General features: G+C 36.5%; 2 protein-coding genes across 2 annotated transcripts in view; one reads left to right on the top strand and one right to left on the bottom strand.

Moving 5' to 3' along the window:
• Positions 1-1,309: 1,309 nt before the first annotated feature.
• On the bottom strand, positions 1,310-4,240 carry LOC103130208 (cystatin-11-like). The gene is made up of 5 exons (XM_007541535.2): positions 4,138-4,240; positions 3,858-4,000; positions 2,703-2,836; positions 2,517-2,618; positions 1,310-2,426 (listed from the first exon to the last, which is right to left on the bottom strand). The coding sequence occupies exons 2-5, from the start codon at positions 3,943-3,945 to the stop codon at positions 2,331-2,333; spliced, it is 420 nt and encodes a 139-aa protein (XP_007541597.1). The 5' UTR covers positions 3,946-4,000; positions 4,138-4,240; the 3' UTR covers positions 1,310-2,330.
• Positions 4,241-11,299: 7,059 nt separating this feature from the next.
• il11ra (interleukin 11 receptor subunit alpha) overlaps positions 11,300-23,725 on the top strand; it is a 42,280-nt gene continuing 29,854 nt past the window's right edge. The window contains exon 1 of the mRNA XM_007541532.2: positions 11,300-11,448. The gene's annotated coding sequence lies outside the window, so the exon portion shown is untranslated. The remainder of the gene's footprint in view (positions 11,449-23,725) is intronic.

The raw sequence follows: 23,725 nt of genomic DNA, 5'->3' as shown, positions 1-23,725 counted from the left end.
CTGTGTCACATGAAGACAAACAGGCAGATGGGGCCTCCAGGTCAGTTTATACACACATAAGGAAAAGAACACTTTTAACTGAAAATCACAATAATACTGAATGTTGATTAACTATTGATTAACATTAGACTGAATATGAACTAAAGTAATAACAAAATGATAATACCAAAAAATCTCTAACAATTATTGTCACACTTAATGTGACAATAATGTGTGTGTGATAGACGTGTCTATCGGACATTTATAGAAATATGGAACAAATCGCATCCCTATTATTATCCCAATTACATTTAACATACGGGACGATTCCGTATTTTACGGGGCGGGTGGCAACACTGGCTGCACAGTGGCATAGTTGGTAGAGCTGTTGCCTTGCAGCAAGAAGGTTTTGGGTTCGATTCCCGGCCCTGGTCTTTCTGCATGCTCTCCATGTGCATGCGTGGGTTTTCTCCAGATACTGTGGTTTCCTCCCACAGTCCAAAAACATGACTATCAGGTTAATTGGCCTCTCCAAATTGCCCCTAGGTGTGTGTATGCTTGGTTGTTTGTCTCTGTGTTGCCCTGCGACAGACTGGCGACCTGTCCAGGTTGAACCTCGCCTCTCACCCGTAACGATAGCTGGAGATAGGCAGACAGAGCAGCCAACTAGTTTTTATCTTTTTTTAAAAATATATATTTTTTATTCTTTTTCTTTTTTTTCTCTTTCTCTTTCTTACTGTTTATTCAATGTCACATGCTGTTCTTATTTTTTTTTTAATTATGTAAAGCACCTTGAAATGCCTTGCTGCTGATATGTGCTATACAAATAAAATTTGATTGATTGATTGATACCTATTTTACGAACAACAAAGAACTTTGAGATGACCCATTAATTGAATGTCCACAACATCTTTTAGATCTTTCTTTATGCTAAATATTTTATTAGTAAGACAATTTTGCAACAGTCAGTTGAATGCAGTAGCAGAAATAATCAAATCAGAAAAATCAATCATCTTATCTATCCTATCTTTCCCTAATGCTGACACTGAGAACTAAAAAGGGAACCTTTGAGAGACGGACGGTGTATCGAATTTCAAACCCCAGAACAGCCTGAACAGTTCCTTTTCTTTGCCTTTGGGGTCTGAATTTAGATAATGAGAGAAGTGCAATTTGAGGCTGATGGGTTGGTCCCCATGCACAGGACATTCTTCGACTATCTGTGGTTCAGGATCTTCTTCAGCTGCAGAGTTCTTTGTCCATCTCAATTTTGGCTAACATCTGCCTGGAGGATCCAACCAAAGGTTCTTCTTTTGCTTTCACCTTTTATAGCGTTTCTCCACCCTATAGATACACTTGCATTAGCTGGCACTGTTGTCATGCTTGTATTATTGGCCGTCTGTTTGAATAGATGACCTCGTGTCCATCATTGTCTTAGAGACATTATGACCTGATCTCTGTGTTCATGTCCTGGTGTTGCTCAAATGTCTCCCTAAACTCTATACCTGCACAGTCTTTTTCTTCTAACAGTCTGAGTTGCAACAATCTGTTTCCAAATCATCAAACTCTGAGGTGTTGGTCATCTCTACTCTCCTTCTAGTTCATCTTTCCTCTAATCCTTCACCTACTATCTACCTCCAACACAACATCAGTGATCTCTGATTGCAGTTACACATTTTACATCATTACAAGTTCATTATCAAAATCACATCTACAACCTCTTTAGCTTTAGATTTAGCAGTCATTTATAATATTATGATAATCATGCCTTATTAGTTACTCTTATGATCATATTGTGAGTAATTACAGGTGTTCTTATGAAAAGGAAACAGGAATCATCCATTATTCTTATTGTTTGAAACCAAAGTTACAGTTGTTCATTCTTACAAGAGAAAACATTATCAATACAAGTATTTTGCTTTGGGTCTTATTCAATTACTCAGTTTGTTTAGACTTCATTCTTTAAAACTTTATTGTATTGAAATAAGAAATAGTCTCAACTATTTCTATAATTCTTCAGGCTGGAAACTTACTTCCTTTTATCATGAAGCCTGCTGTTCCTGTTTCATGGCTTTGCACCTCTCTCTCTCTCTCTCTCTCTCTCTTTCTCTGCCTGACTATGATTTCTAATGATTAAATACAAAAGGAAATAGGTTAAAAGTAAAGCTTGCATGAGACAAAACAAACACACAACCTCACTGATTTTATTGAAGTTTGATTTTACTTTTGGGTTTAGATGCTACTTTGTGTAATTCATTTTAAAGGTAACTTCATGTATTGTTACTGATAACCTAAAATCTCCAGCATGGTAATAATGGGATGATCTTTGGTTATCTTGACACTGTGAAAAAGAATTAACCCTTCTGTACAATTATGTGGCATGTCTTTTTGTTCAGCTCACGTTTGTTGTTGCGGGGGTTCAAAGTCACAAAAAACTGACACTTTACTTGCTGCGAAAGAGAAGACGACAATAAGTGTTGAATGAAAACTGAAACTTTTTCTTGATGGTTACATAAAGAACAGAAGGTGAAAAGATTTACCTCTTTGTCCAAATCGCAGCTTTTAATACCAATGTTTTGCGTCTTAAGACATTTGGTTTTTCCGAGGATTGCAATGATTTTAAACTTGATCATACTGGTTACCTGCAGAAAGAACCAGATAAAACAGTGATTAGAAGTATGTTTTGATTGGGTACATTAAATAGTTTTAAGAAAGATCAGTCCAACCTGGGATTTAGCACTGTGAACTGAGACCAGCTTGAACAACTCCTTGTCCTGCGAATCTTTGTTGTACATCTCCACACCATATTGAGCCGCCCTCTGAACATCTTTTGACTCAAGACTTCTTTCAGACCAACCCGCTATAAGATGCAACACAAAGGTATGTCCACTGTAACATACAGCATATAAGTAAAAATGTAAACATAGATTACAGAATAGAGACAAGAACTGTCGAGCTTGAATCAGTTCTTTAGGGTTAAAAAAAAAGGGACAAGAAAGAGTCTCATCTTTCTGCCCATTTTGACCACCAGTGCAGTGGCTTTATCTCACATCACAGAACCATTGAGTCCAGTTAAAGATGGAATGACTTGTTTGTACTGCCAGCTAGAAGCTGTTGCATGTTCCACCCCCATCCAGTCCAAAACGAATTCTCGTGTCTAATGGCAATGTGAAGAACTGGCTGTTGATAACACCCAACTTTGTACTTTTTATTCACCCTCTTTGCTAATTTGGAACAAAGAGGCAAACAAGGCTTTTCTTCAAGCTTTATTTTGGATTTGAATTTCATTGCACAAATTAACGTCACCACATATATGATTTCATTAAAATAAAAACTCAAAAGAATTATGACACAATAAGGTATTAGACTACAAAAAAGAACCATTTTTACATCCAATTTAAAGACCTGCTGACTTGTGGCTGAAGCAAAGCTTCTAACTTGCTGTACTCAACCATATAAACAGACAACTTATTTGACCATGAAGTCTGCAAGCCACACAGTTTTAGAAAAACATGTCCTTTCTAATTTGCAGAATCACATTATTGTTAAATTTTATAGACAATTTTGTTACCTATCTTACCATTTACTTAGATTCTCTGTGATCACTAAGGGGTTTCACAGGCTGATGGAAACAAACTAGCTTCTTTCTTATCTAATACAGTTTGTTCTTTTAAAAAGGAAAAAAGAAACCACAAAGTTACACTTTGATGTTGTTTGATTTGTTTCCTGACTGTTGGCCATGATTTTGTGTTCATGGCTGAACAGCTGAAACTCATCAAACTCTAAACTTAGTTTGGATATGTTTACATTTTAACCACTATATTGTGTTACAAAATTAAACATGTCTATTCAGGACACATTACATCAATATCTCTACTTACTGGCTGTATTGTCTTTCCCCACAGGCCCAGTTGCCAAACACAGGTTGAAAACTGACAGACATATCAGGAAGGACAATGGCAGAGACATATTTGCTTTCCAACAACTTGTCAGCTACAGACGTTCCCGGGACGATTGCAAGATTCTGATAAGTCCAGGTCCATTTTAAAAGAATGAAACATAAATAAAAGAAACTGTTAAAAATGTTCACTGGCTATACAACAGAACAGAAGAAAAAAGTTATTGATATTGATTACTAACTGTAAAAAGTCCACCACCAACCTTATAGATGTCGCTTCAGCTGGGGGGGGTGAATGGAGCAGAGGAAGAGGGAAACAGCTTCTGTGTTCTCTGAGTGAATGTGTGTTAGTGTGTGTCAGCATTCAGGCTTTTATGTGCAAACAGTCAGTGAAGACCACACCCACCTTCTGCCTGGGAGTGACCATGCATGCTTCTAAGCCATCAGCAGCCTTGGTGAACATTGGAGGCAAACTGCAGAGTGGGTGTCTGGTGATGTCTCCCTGCTGCAGTTATTCAGGAAACTTCATGTTGAATGTGTGGGCATGTCATCTGTTAGTGCCACGTCTGTGGGGGTGTGCCTACAATTAGCTTTTTATTGTTGAGCAAAAACCTGTTGCTGTACACAGTGAGTCAATGGAGAAAAATATGATTCGCATAGTAATTCAAAGAACTTAGTTTTTACCTCTCAAACGGTGGATTGGTGTGGCGTCTGCAGTGATGTGAAAACTACCGGTCTGTTGTGGTGGAGAGAGAGCTGCTCACTGCAAAAACACAAAATCTTACCAAGCATTTTTGGTCTAGTTTCTAGTGCAAATATATTAGCACACTTGAAGTAAAACAAAACTAACTTATAAATTACTTTTTAGCAAGACACAGAGGCTTGTTTTTTTCTTCCTAATAATGGTGAAGTCTTCTCAGAATATCGCTCCGCTCTCGGAGCAAAACCAGAAGAAAATCCAGGACATGCTGGAGGGACACAATGTGATTGTATCTTTTATGGAAGAGTACTGTGAAGAAAGGACTTGTTGAATTAGTCTTAAAAGTCCAACATAGAGTGTTCTTCCATCCAGGACAACAACATGTCGCTACATTAGAACAAACCAATAAAAAAGCAGACTTAAATCTGGTAATCTGTAAAGATTAACATAACTGGTCATAAAGAACAATACACATTTTCATTCCACTGCACATTTATAATCTACTTGTTTGACATGTCAATATTTCAATAAAATTCATAATAGGTTCTATAAGAATTTTTTTTATTATAGATACATCTGGACCTTTAAGGTAAAAATATTGGCCCTCACTGGGATTCCAATACCATATTGTAATAGCAATGAAGGGCCACCATAGTGATAATGGTTACATTCCCTGCATTTATATATAAAAAAAACAGTATTAGATTTAACAGCTTACCCAGATTGATTACAAGCCTGTTGTCCAAGTTTCACTGAATTGGAATTCAACACGTATTTAGGCCAAGCAGAGACAAATATAGAATGAGTCATTGTGGTTTGTTCAAAGCGGGCCTCTATGTTATTTCTGATAAGAATGCCTGGACACCTAATCCATATGTTTATACCACAAATAGAAACGCCCATAAAAAAAACTCCCCACTGCTGGAAGGATTTCAGAAAAACCTGTTTTCTTACCAAAAGCTTCTTGCATGAAAATGGCATGACACAGAAAAGAACATGCATCTCTTCATTTTACAAAACTGTGGACAAAAAAATTAATCTCCAACCATAAAGTTGGAGCATATAGGGAGAGGAACCCATCAGATGAATAAATTCAAAAGATAGCTAACTGAAAACCAAATTGCCACAAGAGTCAAGATGTCAGCGTCCTTCCTTGTCAAGGTTTCTTTGTCGCTGTTCCAGTTTTGGCTAAGTCACTCATGGCTAAGTTTATGTGAGTTGCTGCTCCTTTTTAGCCATTTTGTCACCAACAAGGCCCACACATCACACATCAGTCTTACGTGAATGCCAAATTATACTGTCTTTTCCATTTTGAAAAGATAAAATTAACATTACAAAAAATACGCATTTATACCAATAGTACCAATTTTTGTGGTTGTAACACCTTCAGTAAAGTTTTTCTCCAACTGCAAACTCCAAATGCAATCACAGTAAAAAGGTTTGATTTTTTTTTTTCTAGGTTTAGATCATGCAAGTGCATGAATTTAATCTACTAAATTTTATGCCTCTTTGCCAGAGGTGCCAAGAAGTGTGGTACATGCTATGAAAATTGAATTGCATCCACAAACAAAAAAAATTACATCAATCCTGTCTGTAAACACTCAAAATGTCCAGCAGAGGGCAGACAAAGACAAACGTTCACAGTCAAAACTCAATTGAAACTTGTCCGTGTGAACAGAAACATTTTTCTTTTATGTAATTGCATATCCCACTGGGCCAAGGAATGTGGCAAAAGCAAGAAGAATCTTGAAATTGCATTTCTATGTATTATCTCTTGCATTCATATATTCTGTTATCATTTAAATGAGTTTTGATTAGCAACAAACATTGTCCCAATTTAAATTTTGTGCATAGTTATTACAAGTTAAATTGAGAGATTTTAACTTTGTGCTTAACAGATTCCTCAGCATTTATTAGCTAAAATAATACGTATGATTATGTAAATGTAATAAACCTTTGCTTCCTTCTTAGAGCTAAGTAATAAATTATGTACAATGTTGAAAAAGAATCTTTAAAATGTATTTGAGGCCAGGAATCCAGACACCTGTATTCCGCAGATGAATAATGTGAAGTAGGGAGACATCAATAAAGACAATTAAAAGGATCTTAGAAAAGAAAGATTTTGACTGGACAGCATAAATAAAGAAGAGGCACCAATGACCGCAGAGTAAGGCAGATGGGAACTGACTGACCGTTGCGATGTCTCATCTGCAGATGTACAAACAGAAAGATCCAGTGCTCAAACTCAAATTGAAAGACAAAGGTCTTTTAGATGGCTGAGTGGAGAGAAAACAAAAAGCACCTGCAGTGCATGCTGTCCAACAACAACACAAACCGATGCAGTGTGCAGAACAAAGGCATTTTTATAATTAGTGCACAATATGACACATGTAAAAATTAAATCTGCACTAAATAAGAGAGCAGCTTACTGTAAGCTAATGTGCCAAAATAAGTTATATAGACAGTAAGTCATTTCTCCTTTATGCATGGTTACTCATCACTGAACTCATGCTCTTAGTGAGATACTTTACTGAAATATTTCTGTGCCTCTGCATGACGGCAGGGTCGACCTCGGGGTCTTTGTGGATTGGCTGGACACTGGAAATCCCCTCTTCTGTGCAATAATTGGTGTCAGTCTAGTTTGCCCCGTGAACTGACTGAAATCCACTCACCATGTTGAGTCTTTTAATCATAAAACTGGGTCAGTTAGGGAACCAGCCCCTCATTATTGCTCCCAAAGAGATTTAGGTAAAAGGTTACTGGAAGAGGCGACAAACTCAAAGGACAGATTCTCTGCTGCAGCACGCGGAAGTAGTTGCATTTTGTCACATTAATGATTCATAATTCTTAATGAATTGTATTAATATTTAATGTGATAAGCCATCATTATGCGTGTGGGTTTTTTTAAAATCTTTTAAAAAAAAATCTTTTTCTCACTGTTTACGTTTTAATTATGTTTTTTAAATTTCTTTCTCACATGCTGTTTTGATTTTAATTATGTAAAGCACTTTGAAATGCCTTGCTGCTGAAATATGCTATACAAATAAAATTTGATTGATTAATTGATTGATTATAGCTATAATAAAGCCAAAACCTCGTAGAAGTAACTTTTGCTGTAATTGCTGCAAATCTCTCAGACGTGTCTATCACATTTGTCCTTGCTGAGTGAGTTTTTTTTTTCCTCCCCCATTTTATTTTATTTTTTTTGGTGAAATAGTTCTAACTCTGTCAGATCTATGAACATTAATTAACACGGATTGATAATTGGATAATCTGAAAGCAAACCTCTGGTCCAGGCTCAAGAATTCTGCATCCACTAACAGATTTCCCTCCTGTAATCTCCTCGATTGGGCTCCATTACCTTTTGAGTCAATTCATGACAAAATGTGAAAAAGTATGAAGCCATAAAAACTTCCGCAAAGCATTGTTGTTGCAGGATTTTTATTTTTTATTTTTTTTACATATTGCTCTTGCCATCATGTTCAAATTAAGCGATGCTATTCCAAACAATCACATCATGTACATGAACCTGAAATTCTATTAATGCCCGAAAGGAAATAGGACCTTTTGATGGAATCCAATATGACATCTTCACAATTAACAATAAGTAACAGAAGATAGTGGGATTTTATTAGTTTACTTGCCGATGACAAATGTGTTTTTCCATCTCCACCCACATTTATCACGGAAGATAAAAGGTCACTGACTCAGATAATGAGATGCGACTGTCATTCTGTTTATTACCCACCAGAGCATAGAATGATGGAAGCGCTAATGGATTTTATTAGCGTGTGTACCCAGTGAGTAACAGGTGAGCCAGATAAATGAAGCGCAACAAGGTGCCATCTCGCAGAAGAGGGTCAACATTTTACCCGGATTCGAGGAAACCATGGAAAAGCTGTTTGTGTTTCCATTCATGAAGAGACGGAAACAGGGTGTTCTAGATCAGTGGTTTTCAATCCAGAGTACCACCTGAGCTTTCACCGGCACTCGCAGCTGGCTTACCTCTTCTTTTGTCTGCCCTGGTCTTGAGGAAAACATGTGCCACATTTCCTCACAGTTCAACAAGACGATCCTACAAAGTCTTCACTTGGGCTGCTCTTAGTTGATCGTTATTCACTTTAGTTTCCACAGATGACCTTAAAATAGTTTCCTCTGCACTTCTCCTTCCGGTACTCTCTGGCTGGAGCCAAGAAACGAAAAAGGCTCAAACCGCTCATATTTTTGGCAATGTCTGCTTTTTAGCTTTTCACCGCTATTCAGAATGCAACATTGAATAAGGTAATTTAAATTGTAAGTAGTCAACACAAGTTGCACCACTGGAGAGAGTGCAAGCCTGTTAAAGGGTAAGTAGTAGCACAGTTTAAGAACCTTACAGCTCTACTGAATTTGCGTTTGGGTCAGTTATGTCTTCATTGTTTCCCTGATTCATAGAAATGAATCTTAAACTGCTGGAAAGCCTTTTTATTTCCTCTGATGTCATACCATATTGTTAATGAAAAACCATCTGCAGGTTGAGCAGAAGTGCTGAGCACAAAGGTTCTACACTCAAAAAACCTTGGAAAATCCTCCCAAACAACGTTTTGGTCATTGGAGGCTAACTCAATGCATGTAGCGATATCAAAACGAGTATCTGCACTCAGAGGGAATTGCGTACAACCCGCTTGAACAAGTTTGATCAGCTTCAGCGAGCTGTTCTTGCCGAACTGAATAGTTCAAACACTTTGGCAGACTTGCAACAAATATTGGTTGTAGAATGGTCCGCTCTGTGTGACCAAACACATGAGGCCTTACTACTGTACCTATGATTATCACCCTGTTTGTTGAATGAAGAAACTAGTAAATTGCTATCATGTCTTGTGTCTTCAAACTTCATCCATTCATTGCAGTAGCTGTCACAAAGCAAGTAGCATAAGCTTTTGGCACTGGCAATGTACATTTTTTGATGGCTGAAACCCACATACTCAACTTAACATATCAGCCCAAAAAAGTCATTTTTCTTGGAAATTTTTCCAGCTATAAAATAAAAGTGTTTTGTAGAAAACAGGAACACCGCTAACAGTCTATCTGCCCAGGAGTACTAATGTGCAATTATTAGCAATAAGTATTGTTATAATAAAAAAATAAAAAAATAAATTACCATTTGTGCTAAAAGAAATTATTTCCAACTGGGTAGGATAACGGTGGGTGTCTTTATATAGTCAGATGGGATTTAACTGTGATGTAAAGCTGCAGGAAGACAGTATTTGTGTACATTAGTGATTTAAGTACATTATTAGTCACTATTAGCTGAGCAGTGATCTTCTTATCAAATTATTGTGGTTTGGATCCCAGCTCTGTATCATGACAAGTAAGGTAAAGATGAGTCCTAAATGAAACTTTTTGGACTTCATGTGAAATTGAAATGTTGAGTGTGGTGGAAAACTAACACCCAGCAACTGTGAAACATGGCGGTGGCATCATAATGCTGTGAGAATGTTTTTTGTCAACCGGCATAATGAATATAGACAGAGTTGAATAGGAGTTGGACATTGTTTTCGGCAAAGACACTGTATGTCCACATAGTACCCAAAATGCATGTTGCTATTTGGGTGAGAATAATATATACCCCGCCTACCTCGTGCCGCTATCAACATGCTTTTGGGATAATCCTGGCTGGATGTTTGACAGCTCTGTAGAACTGGTGGATTTTCTTTAAACTCTCAGTGTTCTGATGCGTGTTTGGATGTTTTAACAGAAACACCCAATTGTTTACAAGTTTCAACTGCTATTCTATTGATTCTGAAGAAGTGAAGAATTTGAACATAATACTCTTCCTTCAATCTGCCCCCACTTTAGGTAATTCACCAAAACCTACAATCACCATGCCTGGCAGTATACTATTCTAATATTTGAAACCATAAGTTGTATTTATTGGTTTTGAAGTGATTCAACTAAACATTGAATCACTAGATAAATGGTTAGAATTTTGGCACCTGAGGTGCAGGAAGAAAATTAGTTCAAAACTTGTGTTAGAATGGGTACAGCACTAACATTAAGCTTCTGGAATGACCCTAACCACAATCCTATTGAAAATGTATGGACCATGTACAAAACCCTGATCAGTTTCAAGAAATCCAGCAGGTTAACCTCTACATTTCTGACAGGAAAGGTAGACGGCCAAACAAAAGTATACCAGATTTTGGTTTATGGTTATAACATGGGTGTAGTGGGGTCACAACTCGGTCATTTAAACAAACGGGACTTACGTGCATATTATTTAGTCTTTTGAATATTTGCACCCAAATCTTGCTTTCAGTTTTTAAGTATTTTCTGAGGTTATATGTTGAACAAATTGTAGTTTAATAAACCATTAACTTATTAATTAATTAATTAATTAATTAATTAATTAATTAATTAATTACATTTATTGTATTTTTTTATAAAAATCATTGCCATTTAAAAAAAAGTATTTTTATACAAAATGAAGTTGACATTGTATCACCAAGTTCAATAAAAAAATTGCTGAAACTAAACAAAAATCTTTAAACGATTATGTTTTTTGTTTTTTCTCTCCCAGCAGCCAGCTTGTTTTCCCATTCCACTGAACTTTTTCTGAATTAGGATCAGTCTCGATAATCCCTTTACAGTTAGGACTCGCCCACTCTTTCGGCTGATTTACAACCAGCTCCTCCAATGAGAAAGCAGGATCCGTCTGACCTCGTTTTTTGCCCTCCTCCTCCAACTCTTTCTCATCACGTCTCATCTCGTTTGTCGCTCTCCAACCAACTCCAAGTCCGACTGTACTCTCTCGTCGGAGAACTGCCCGCCGAAGTCACAGCCATGGAAGAAGACAACATAATAATGCCCGTTTGACCCACGGAGCTTGTCCAAGGTGAGTTTGCCGGGGGTTATGAATCAGGAGAGAACGGGCTTAGCGGCTGCGTGGAGGGGGGGGGCGAAAAGTTTTATCCGCCTCTCTCCGCCGGACAGGAGGGAAATGTACTCCAGTGTTGCTCTGTGGGGCGGGATGTCATGATGCTAGCTTGTGTTGGATCGCTTTTTCTTTAGTGTCCTAGACAATGAATATCTCCCTTTATATTAGAGATTTTAGCTTCTACATTTATTATAATGCGCACAACAAGCTAACTTCTACAAATATATTTTATGTGTTTTATTCAAGTGTTTATTTAGAGCATAAACTGTTTATTTCCTTTTGGATTTTACTTTAAACGTAAAAACCCTTTTAGTTATTAATAAAATATTTATTTGAAATAAACAACTTCTGCTTAAAAAAAAAGTAACTCTTTAATGTTTGTTCTTAGTACAATTTAGAAAAAAAATATTTATCCTTGGATGTAAATAAAATAATTCAATCAGACCCAGGTAATGTGTAGGTAAAAACAACAGATACATGATAATAAAATATATATTCTTTGTAAAAGGTGGGTGATTAGTATCCTTAAATGCAATTTGAAAACTGAAAAGTTGTAAAACAAAAACCATTAAAAAAATAATATATTTCAAATGTAATTTTGCTTTGAGCAGTTGGTCTTTGATTAAAGTTTTATCTTTTTACATGTCGGATTAACTTACAGCTTTCTTTTTATTCACCCATGCATTGATTGTTACAGTACAGTTGTATATTTTCAACAATAAAAAACAGATCATTTTTTAAAGTAGATATTATAATTAAATGTTTCTAAACCTTCCAAATTTATAATTTTTAAACTGAATTCAGACCTTGTAGGGATTAATTAAGTATCTACTTATCTATCAAACTAGGTATTATTATTTATCTAAATACTTGGAAAAAATATTAACAAACTATTGGGCCATTTTAAAACTCTACTTGACTTTAGGTAAATAAAACATAGTTTTATTGGACCAAAACATAAACAACGAGCCGTGGCTACGTCTGCAGCAAGAATGAAACAAAATGATAATGAATAACATGATACAATGAATGGACGTTCTTGAAACTCCTAGCGTTAGACTTGCCGATAATTAAAAACATTACTTTTACTTAAGGTTGTCTTACTGTGTTAATATCACGCTGACCTGTGCGCAACCACTGCTTTTTCTCATTTACTTTCTTGGTTTCCAGCTCTCAAGTGCAGATGCTCTCTTGACAGAGTATAAATGAGGCTCTTAAATCAACCAAATGCACTTGTTGATGCAACAAACAAGATTACTCTCCATTCAGCTCTTTTCTGGTTGTATATTTATTCTTTTGTGCGGCCAGAGCTCCTGCGGGAGCACGGGAGTCGCAAACTCTATATGCAACTAGAAAGAAATACTGTGAGAATGATAGACACAATGGCATAGGGGTCTCGCTGCAGATGTGCATTCCTTGTGCCAGTGCAGGGATCCAGTCTTTAAATAGAGTATGGCAGGAATGCAAACACGCCAAGCAGAAAGATGAACCCTGGGGGCGACCCAGGAGTAAGAGCAGGACGGTAAGTCGTAAAGCGAATAGGACAAACTCTGCTGCAAGATATTGTCTTTTGATTTGGAATGATTTATTGCTCTTTCTTCAATGTTTCCTAACAAATGTGAGCATGTAGGTCAAAGTTCATGGTGTAGATTACTCCTATGAAGGGTAATGATGTTAGGAAAGTTATAGCTGCAATAAAGGCGTAAGATTTCAATGTGGAACTGGACCCATCAGTGGTAAAATTTGATTTTGACCAACAGATCTTGCTATGTGACGTCAGAACGCTTGTGTTTATACACCAGGCGCGTCTGCATTGCCTCAAAGAAATGATGCAGCTTGAAATGGAGTCAGAGGGTTCTTTATTTGCTAAGTGTGTACACACAAATACGGTAACCGGGTCTGGCTTCTGGTACTGTTCAATGTATGGTCCGGAACAATGTGCTGGAATATACAGTGATGTGTTCTCAGTAAGTTAGCTTCAGATTTGAATTCCAAGTTCTTGAATTATGTCTTTCATTTTCCTTCTGTTGTGCACATACGATAAATTCAAGATTGGGGAATTTGAGTTTTCCCAGGGTTACCCAGATATTTTTTATACTCCATATAAATAACTTTTTACTTTTCTCAGACTGCGAGCTTATCTTTTGAAAGATGAAAGAAAAGAGCCAACACCCTGGAAGTAATTTGTAGCTGACATTTGATCGCTTGCAACTCATTTTGGTGATGGACTTCTTTGTCGCAGTAAAACACAAAAAGGCACAGTCAATAAAAAGCTTTATAGCTTAACAATGCTAATTAAATTACAAACTATTTGTCAAAACCTCCCCCCCCCAAAAAAAAAACTCAAAACTTTTGGCCAGACCCTGAAATCTGTAGTTTGAGTTTTCTATCAGCTGTAGAAAAGTTAATCATTCCATTTACACCTGTTGTCTTGAAGCTGCTTGTACCGTTGAGATGGGGTTGTGGAGGCACCCTAAACCCAGTGACACCATCCAGATATTTTTTGTGGACCCAAGGTGCTTACTGGCTAGAAGAGATACTCACCCCAGGAAGTTTGGGTTTTGGGTCTCCTCCCAACAAAACATGCCAGGAAATTATCCAAAGAGAGGTGCTCTGCAATAATCCTGATCAAATTCCCTTACCACATCCACTGACTGAAAAGCAGCAGCTCCACTTCAGCATCCCTCACCATTGGAGAAAGCTTATTTCATCCAAATCTGCCTGCTTTTTTGGCTAAGTTATTTCTTCTGCATGAGAGGCTGGAGGAATCCCTTCATTCTGCAGATGAGGCTGTGTGTCGTTGAATAAGACTCAGAAACTTGAATTCCTTTACAAGGGGGACAGACTGATCTGGATGGAGGAATCTTTGGCCAGAGGAGATGAATACATAGAGCATATCTAGGGAACTTTATCACATCCAAGAAAACTTTGGTCACTCAATTGATATGTTTGTGTGTGTGCTGGCTATTGCTGGAAAAACAGCTATTCCATTGTTCCCTTCCTTGAGTCCTTCTTTATCCCGGTGTCCCGACTGAGATGGAAAGCTGTAGCAGAAAACATTCTGTACTCCGTTACATTTTAGAGTTTGGACGATGGAGTTTAGATGATTGCTATGTGGGACGTCCTTCAAGAGAGTCTAATCTTAAACATGCTGGACTGTAAAAATAAATGTTTGCCTTTGGCTAAGAGGTTGGTTCTAAAATAAGAAACATTTAGGGTATTTTTACTTGCAAACACTCAGGCTAAAAAGGACAAACAAAACTTTGGAAGTAGTTAAAATTAGTTACAAGTACAGGTTTTATAAGAGTCCTCAAAAAAAAGAAAAGAATCTAAAGTGTTTTTTTTAAAGCAGGAATGCATCCAGATTCAGAGGTTGCATCCTTTGGAGGGAGATTATGTCACAGCAGTGTGACGGGTCTGGTGTATCCTGAACAGCACACCTTATTCTGAGAATCATTGGTAGATTTTTGTTCCTTCGACAACAGCGTTACAAAACATGGCGGTAGAAAAATGAAGAGCTTCAGGTAGTTTTATTATCTTTTGTTTTGTCATTTATGCAAACATGTATTTTAACATCAATTTTTAATATTGTACACATGCAAATTTGTTTAATTCATTAAAAATATAATTTTTTTTTTTTATTTCAATTTCTGAGGTACGGGTAGGAATACATCTGAAGGCTTGACCATCCATTTTCAAACACCAACCATTTTTAAAGATGACAGTTTAATTAGTTAAACCAAAAGAAAACAAACCTCCGCCCCCCAACCTCCACCACCCCCCCATAACCAAACAAAGAAAAAAAAATCAAGAGATCTTGAGACTAAAACTAAAACTAAAGTTTGATTTTGCAAAATCCAGTTTTGTATCAGGGAGGGATTCTGAACTTGTTCAACTCAAATTAGTGAGTCACCTTCTGAATTTACAGTAATTCATTGGAAGACTTTTATCAAAAGAATTCTCTCTGGTTACTTGTTACGGTACTTTTTAAGATAAGCTCTCAAAATGGGAAAATAAATGAAACGAATCGCTAAGAACACAGGAGGCACAGAAAAGGATTAAACGTAATACGCACTTCTCTGTAAAAACCCAGAGTTCCCTCTGTTTCTCTGACATTGGTCTTAAACAAATAGTGTGATTTTGGACAGCACAAGGACAGTCTGACTTATTTACTTTAGTTAAAGTTTGGAACAACTTGCTTCATTGAAACTTACCTCCAGATAATTTATTCTGGATTTAGCAACGTAATTATTCAGCTTTGCCTTTCGCTTTCCCTGCAGACTGCTCTGAGTCTTTGCACTAGCTCTGGCCAAAAACCACATGTGCACAGGAAAAAAAAATACTCTGGCTCCACATAGACCTTGATAGAAGCTCCACACAAGCACGTACAGTATACATGTAAAGACACAAACTCAGACTGGCCAGTGGCTTTGTGCCTGCACACTCGTATAATCAAATGCACACAACCCTAAACGACGTCCAAGCCTCCATACTCACTCCACACTCATATTTCACTAGTCACTCACAGAGGGCCCACAGCAATCAACTCCAAATTAGAGAGAAATCTGCTCCAAGAACTTGAGAGCAGTGTGCCAGGTCTGAGGCCATACTGCACTTGGTGTGTATGTGAGAGATGGAGAAACAAAAGAGCCAGCCCTTGATATTAAACCAACTTTAAGGGGCCTCAAATGGGGTCTGTATCCCTCTGTGCTGCTGCTCATGCACTTTCTACTTTAGTCAAACCTTAAAGAATCTCTGTTAACTCATGAAACGATCTTAACAAAGAGTTCCTCGTTATTTTTGTCTCTCTGGGTTTGTTGACCTTCTTATTTTGGACTTTTACAGTTGCCAGAGCTTTTACAGAGTCAAGTTGCTTCTGGGTTTTCTGACCGGGTTTATCACAACTCTTGTTGAGTTCACCACACTACTTGTAGTAGTGTATTACTCTTTCTATGATTGATACTTTAATAAATTGGACTTTTCAGTTATTTTATGCCAATATTTTGGCTTCAGTTGGCCTTTCCATTACTTTTATACTGACACTTCTGTAAGGTAATCATTAAGTTGCTTTCATAGCAGATTTGAACAGAACATCAAGACCCAGTTTTGTCTGATTAGTAAAGGCTTCATCATAAGTGCTACCGATGTCCAAGTTGTTATTGAGTAAAGTACAGCATTTGCAGTCTTCATAGTTGTTCAGAAAGTCAGAGAAAGTACTGAGAGGCTGTTTAAAAGGATATTATCTTCAATTCAGTGAGAAATGTCTGTAGTTTATGCAGGCTGGTAGAGAGCAAGGCCCAGCAGATAACAGGAAGGATACATAGGGAAGCAGAGTTGTTCTACCATTTTCCTTTGGGCGTTAATGCTCTCTGGATTTTGACATTTTGACAGTCTTCTGAAAATCTAAGTGAAGGTAGCAATTTCCATGATCAAGGAAATGCATCTCTACTAATGTCTGATAATTTTGTAACATTTGCGTCTAGAATGGATTGTCACAAGTCTCGCGTTACATGTATATATGTATTCAGGACTTGTTTCTCATAGCTTGGTTTTTTTTTTGCATTTTGATGGACATTAATTACCTTAAAATATAAGATTTTAAAAGTATTAAAATAATAATAAAAAAAAGAACACTGGCGGAATGGAGGAGGGCTGTAAAAAAAAGCCAGCCTCTCTTTACAGTGTGGATAAATGACATGAAAGAAAGTATGATTTTTTTTTTTTCTTAAAACCTTGGGATACATTGGTATTGCTAACAAGACCAAGGCTATTCTTGAATAGTCGGTTCAGCTTTTTTTTTCCCAATTCTAAAAACTCTACACTGGCTTGAATGATGTGCCATTTATGCCATTAGTGATCTGATTCTCAAAGCCCAAAGTAATGTCAACATCAAGATCCCAAATCTAGACAAGTTGAACAAGGACTGTCTGGGGCAGAGGACTGATTCAAAGTGGAGAGCCAAGAGGAAGAATTGTAAATAATTTATCCCTAAAAATAGTCTTTGGTAATGTGTTGAAGATCTTCTAGTCAGTTAAAGTTAACAAAAGATACACTTTCAAGTAAAAATTAAGTTTTGGACAAATGCAAGAAATTTTAATAAAACATCTAATAGCAATAACGTTCAAGGACTAGAAGAGACGAGTTCTCTTTTCAGTGAGGTTTCTGGAATTCAAAGCTATTCTGAAGACATCAAAGCACTTTATACTAAGACATTTTTCCATTCTTCAATCACACACCTATTTTCACACCTGTAGTTTTAGTTCTCAAAGTTCAATTGCTGCCAGTGTATGAACAACACACATTTCCAACAGATTCACAGCATTGTTCGAACTCTTACTTTTTATTGGCTTGCTTTATGTATTTATGTTTGAATTAATATGTGACCTAAGCTTATAAATAACCATTATAGGCATCTTGTGTAAAATCCTTTGCAATTCTGTAACATAAAAGCAAAAACTGTTGCTTCACATGACTTAGCCACAAACACCAGGACACATTAGATACACAGAGGTTCATCTAACTAACTTAAGTTGATAAGTTAGCTACATAATAATAAGATATTGCATAAGGAAGTAATTAGGTTGACTTGCATTTCATAATTCATGTAGGTCTTACAAAGCACACTGGTCTGAAAAAAGGTCTTAAATTGAAATTTGCATTAACAGTGTTTATATTATGTCTGTGTGGCTTCATGTTTTAAGTGAATGAAGGAAGGTTTTCTCTGTAAATAAATAATGCATTTATTTCATGCTGATGGAAATATGTTACTTAACAGCCTCCACTCAGGAAGATTTTTTTTTGTATATATATATATTTATATATAGTCAAATAACCCTGAAATCCAGACAGTCCCTGATTTATTTTATCACCTTTTAAAGGGTTTTTGTGAGGTTTCCGTGTCTGTTGCCTTAAACCGTAATTATAAAAAAAAAAAAAGCACTTTCCAAAGTTAGACAGTTTCCTGGAGAGCTTTTACATACAAGTATTTTAGAACTAATCATAACTATTTTAATCAATGCTGTGGTGACTTTGAAAATAGATCCTACTTGATAGATTATTCAAGCTAGGTACAGTAAATAGTCTTTAATGGAAAACCTCTGTTGGGGGTGTTGGTTTCAAATGTTGTTCACTGTTATTTACCAGACCAGCATAAAGTAAACACAGGACTGTTTTTCAAAACAGTCAGGCAAAAATGCACCAGAGTTTTTCAGTTTGTTGGTATTGGCTTTCATCCTGCAGGTGGTCTCGTTTACTATTACTGTCATTTCTGAAATTTTCTATTTTAAAAACTTTTGTTCGGACTTGTCATTGAAGACTTCTTAGACTTGTAAATCAGTGAAGTGCATTTTCAGAGGGCGGCTGTGGATCTTTGAGCTAATAGGAAAAGTCAAGAGTAGAGCTTTGTTTTATGTATCTTTGTGTTGTGGTTTCATGTCTCTCATTATCATTTCCTGTAGTGACATTTGTACTTGTCCCACGCTTAAATTTTAATTTTATTGTTTTGGTGGTTATGTAACATAATAGCAACTGTAAACCCTATTCTCATGTGAGGAAAGTTCATTTTTATTTAGAAAGTATGAGTATTTAGTATTTTGATACACTTACAAAATAAGGCTATACTTTCAATTGCTATTTTGGTTCAAAGGTACATTTTCATCTCCTGGGAATTGTAGGCATGTTTCTGCAACATTTGTCCCAACTGTGTAGAAGTGGAAGTGTGATTTGCATATTGAAGTCTATAAAGACCAAAACATATCTTTGTATTTTTATTGCTTTTTCCGTGGGATTCCAGTTTTTTTGTTTGTGTTGTTTTCTGAAAAAAACTATTAAGAATTGAGCAACAATAAAACTACATTTCATTGAAACTAAGACTCCAAAAATTGTAAAAACATTTGATAGTCGTATTTTTGCCAAGTAAGGCAATGCTGAAATCGGTTGTCATGAATGCAAATTTTCTTTTCCTATCTCTTAAATTTTGTATCAGTATGTTCCCATCTCCTCTGTGAGCTTTATTTTGACCATTGCCCTCAATGCCATGCCAATTTTATTTTTTAAGACAGAAAGGTGACAATTATTTATACTAATGCAAATAAAAATCTGCCAAACTAATTATTATGGTAATATGTTTATTTAGAATTTTTGCTATTTTGATACAAAGACTGCACCAATTCTCTCTAAATATCATAGAAATTTCAAGTTCTTTTGCTGAGCCACATAACTTCTTTTTTTCACCATTCCTTAATGAATAACACATGAAACAGTATAATGGTATTAGCAGCATGATGAGTTGGGCTATCTGCTCAGGTAGCAGATGGCCTTCGCTATCTGCTATAGTTGGTTGCCTAAGACTTAAGAGTGACGCTCCTTTAGTTTTGACTGTCTTTTTTTAATAAGAATATTTTTAAGTTGTTGGAAAGTTATTGGTGATGTTGTACTACTATGCAAACTTAATTTGATTTATTGTAAAAATATGTTAGCTTTTCTTTTCATTGATATAGTGCCAGACCCACAACATTTTGGGCCTTTTTCCTCTCAGTCTTTCTCCACCACACTTCATTTATTGAAACATTGTGTGAGCACAGTTGCTCCGAAAAGAAACAAGTGACTGCATGAAAAACCATAACTTCTGAATAGTATACATATTTATGAAAGACACCAAGCGTGTTATCTTGAGCATTTTTAGAGAAATTGTTTCAATCCGACTTTAAATTGTGTAAACCACACGGTGAGAAAGTATTATGGTTTTAAAACTATATCTCAATGCTGACAAAAACGTATGCCTTCGTTCATGCACTGATTCAGATGTAACTTTAAAAACTATTATGCTGACATCAAGTGTTTGTAAAAATTAAATCTTCCTCTTTCTTGCCTATCATTTATTGTCTCTATAAAGATTTTACTACATGTTACTGGAGTGACTAAAAAGAAAAGGAATCAGATTCACAATAAAAGCAAAGCTGTAGTTTGTGAATTGAAAACAGGCAAACTTCACACAATTTCTGAAAGAAAGAAAAACCCCATATAGATTATCTGCTAATAAACTTGATTATATGTGCACCCTTCTTTTGTAGAGAGTGTTATTTTAGTGCCTTATGGTGAATAGATGACAAATATAGTTCCCTAAGAAGTAACCATGTTTCCTTCATGTGTTCTTCTTGTGAGGAAGTGACTATTTTCACTCTGGAGGTGATGTATATTTGATGGACTTGTCTGTTTAAGTTATGTGACAGTCAGTTGGGTTTTGCTGGCATGTCTAACAGTGGTATGTGTGTGCTGTGATACTCCAGATGATGCTTCAGTGGTGCTACGCCTTTTCCTAGTTATATGTTGTCTTTTTGTCTTATCCTGTGTCTTTACATTATCTCTCTCTCTCTCTCCCTCTCTCTCTCCTCTGTCATTTTAACCCTCTTTCCCTGTTAGCATTGAACATCTGTCTACTCCCTCTCTTTTAGCTCTGTCTGTGTTTGTTGTCTTTATGGAGCATTGGCACACTTAAAGGATAAATGGATGCTATCGAGCATGATGATCATATCTGATTTGGCAGACAGGTGACAAAAACAAATAAGTAGAAAGTCATGGCTGCACTGGTGTTGCTGTGTTGCTTAATTACAGCTGCATTTGTTCAAATAGGTTTTGCAAACAAATCAGTTTGTGTTTTTACAGGTTGGGGGATGATGAATGTTTGTAAAATATGTATGTTTTTTAGGTTTTCCCAACTATTTTAGTTGGTAAAAACTAGACAATGGTTTTATCCGGACGAATTTCATGCAATTAAAATGCAGCTAGACCTTATTTAAACATAACCCTGGTGTGATATTTTGGTGTTCAGATTAATTGGTGTTTGTTAACTTGCTGCACTCTGTTGCTTTTCAGATGACTCATGTCGGGTGTGATTATGTACGTTGGGAGGTGTGGGTGCACTCTTTATTCTCTGACCTTCTAAGTTTAAGAAGATTCAAAGCAAACTCTGCCAATAGTCATTTTTCTGCAGTATCACTGTAGGGGATTCTCTGTCCTCTCTGAATTACGACATGCAACACTTTTATTGCATTATATAACCAATGAGGTACATTATGTAAATTGACATGTCTACTGCATCCTCTCTCTTGCTGAACAAATAATTATTAGAAAGCTTTTGATCTGAACTTGGTTTGATCTACTTGGTGGTAGATTTTTGATCTTTAGCTTTTGTAAAGCTTTGATTTGACATGTTAATGGAGTACAATATGTTATATCAGCTGTTATCACACTTAGCGTTGCAACAACAGATGTTTAACAGAAAACAGATAAAATGAAATTTCCAAAACCAGCATTATCCAAGGCAACAATCGAAAGCTCGAAAGAACAAAACAGAGCAACTTTGTTGTGCTCTGTTCAGCTTTTCTGTCATCTTGGTTTCCTCTGACGTCTCTGTGCCTCTTCTCGCTTCATGTTGGGACGCCTCACCAACACTAAAATTGCAAACTGTCAGTAATCTCATCATCACTCAAACACAGGTTGCAAAATGAAGAGTTTTGTTGATACTGTAGCATGGTAGGATTACTAATTGGAAACAGATCATCTTCTTTGCTTTTTGATCCGCCAGTCACGAGTCGACCAATCTGAATTTTATTCACCATCCAGTTTTTCTCTACAATAAACAACTAAGTTCATAAATTTTTTCCTGATTAAGAATTGATGCATTAAACTTTTTATTTTTTTATTTTTACACTTTATGGTGGGTTTTAATATTCTCTTGAGTCTCACTTTTGTTTGATTTTTTTTCCAAACTTGCAGTAAATCAGGAATGGCTGACTGAGTACTGTTTTACTCTAAACAGATGTCAAAAACCAGCGACAGCTTTGTTGGCTTGATGTATGGTGGCCTCTGCATTTGCAGCCGACAACATTTTGTTAGATGTATTTTTTTCAGACAAAGAGAAGGTCCTGCTGATGACAACCATACAGCAGATGTTGAGGTTGTTTGTCAAACAGACATCAGAACATTTCAGCAACAGTGTTTGGAAAAAAGTGCATTTGGCAAGACAGCTTCAGTAAAGGATCTTTACTGTAGCCAGTAAAGTAATCAGATTAACATTTGTTTTAGATTGTGGTGAGTAATCATCTAGCCTGAAAAAAAAAAAAAAGCGTTCTTTTCATACCACATCTGCACTCAGATGTTTTCAATGCATGCTAAACATAATTTGAAAAGCCGTCCCCTAGAGTTTCTAAATGGCTACATAAGACTATACTTTAAGGGAACATGTTTAAAATGTAGAAAAATTAATTGTAAATCACTTTAAATGTCCACAAACTATCACAGAAGAGAAGCGTTCCTCTCTGTAGGATGATAAACTTATTTGACCTCCTTTTTGTAACTTGTTAAATAGTCTATTTCTTGTGTCAACATTTGCCTTAAGATTTAGATCAAGTTAAAGTGGGCGATGGTACTGAGCTCACCTGTGCTCAGTGAGCGTTAGAAAAAAAGGAAGAGAATCAAGTCCAGCTTCTATCAATTTACATTCATGTAATTCTTCATTTTTTTTAAAACTGTCATAGTTCTAAAATATTTAAAAATATATATAAATTAGAACTTATTTCTGCAGGTGCAAACACGTTGCAGTGTATTCTTACTGAGGTAAAAATTCTGTAGTTTAGCCCGGAAGAAGTCGAAGTCAGATTATTACTTCAAACTAGTGTGGTCATGTAGAGGGTTCTCTGGTTAAACTCCACCCTCCATCTGCTTCTGCCTTTGATCATGAACAGCCCTTTTAATCTTTCTCTTGGATCCCATCAACACACAAGCACACACACACACACTCACATATGCTCGTATGCACGTACACAAACAAACACCAAGCATCTTAAAGTCAACAAACTTCAACCAAATCATGGTGGTGCTCTGTAAATCAGCCTTCCTATCTCCTGTGCCATCTCGAGCTTGGATAATCTGCTCCCTGTGAAGCCAGCGCTGTTCATGGAGCCTTGCAGTCTGATGAGGGGGGGTCTTCTCGTAATTGGACATTTGTTCATGCTGAAAGAGACATCATTGCAAATTGTGTTGCGTCTGCTTTTCACGTGCAATCCAAGAACTCTGTGAGGTTGTTGATTTTGTTTCTGCAAAATTAATATATAAAGCAAGAATTGAACGTTTCTTTGTATTCGTTCAAATGTGACATGCTTGCTCTGCTGACTTGGTTTTGCTGAAAAGACAGAAAGTCTCTTGAGATTTCACTTCAGCTTGACATTTTTAGGAT

Source organism: Poecilia formosa, unplaced genomic scaffold, assembly GCF_000485575.1.
Source record: "Poecilia formosa unplaced genomic scaffold, Poecilia_formosa-5.1.2 Scaffold615, whole genome shotgun sequence".
In the NCBI taxonomy this organism is placed as follows: Eukaryota; Metazoa; Chordata; class Actinopteri; order Cyprinodontiformes; family Poeciliidae; genus Poecilia; species Poecilia formosa.
Note: the sequence above shows the minus strand (reverse complement) of the source record. Positions and strands in the feature narration are given on the sequence as shown.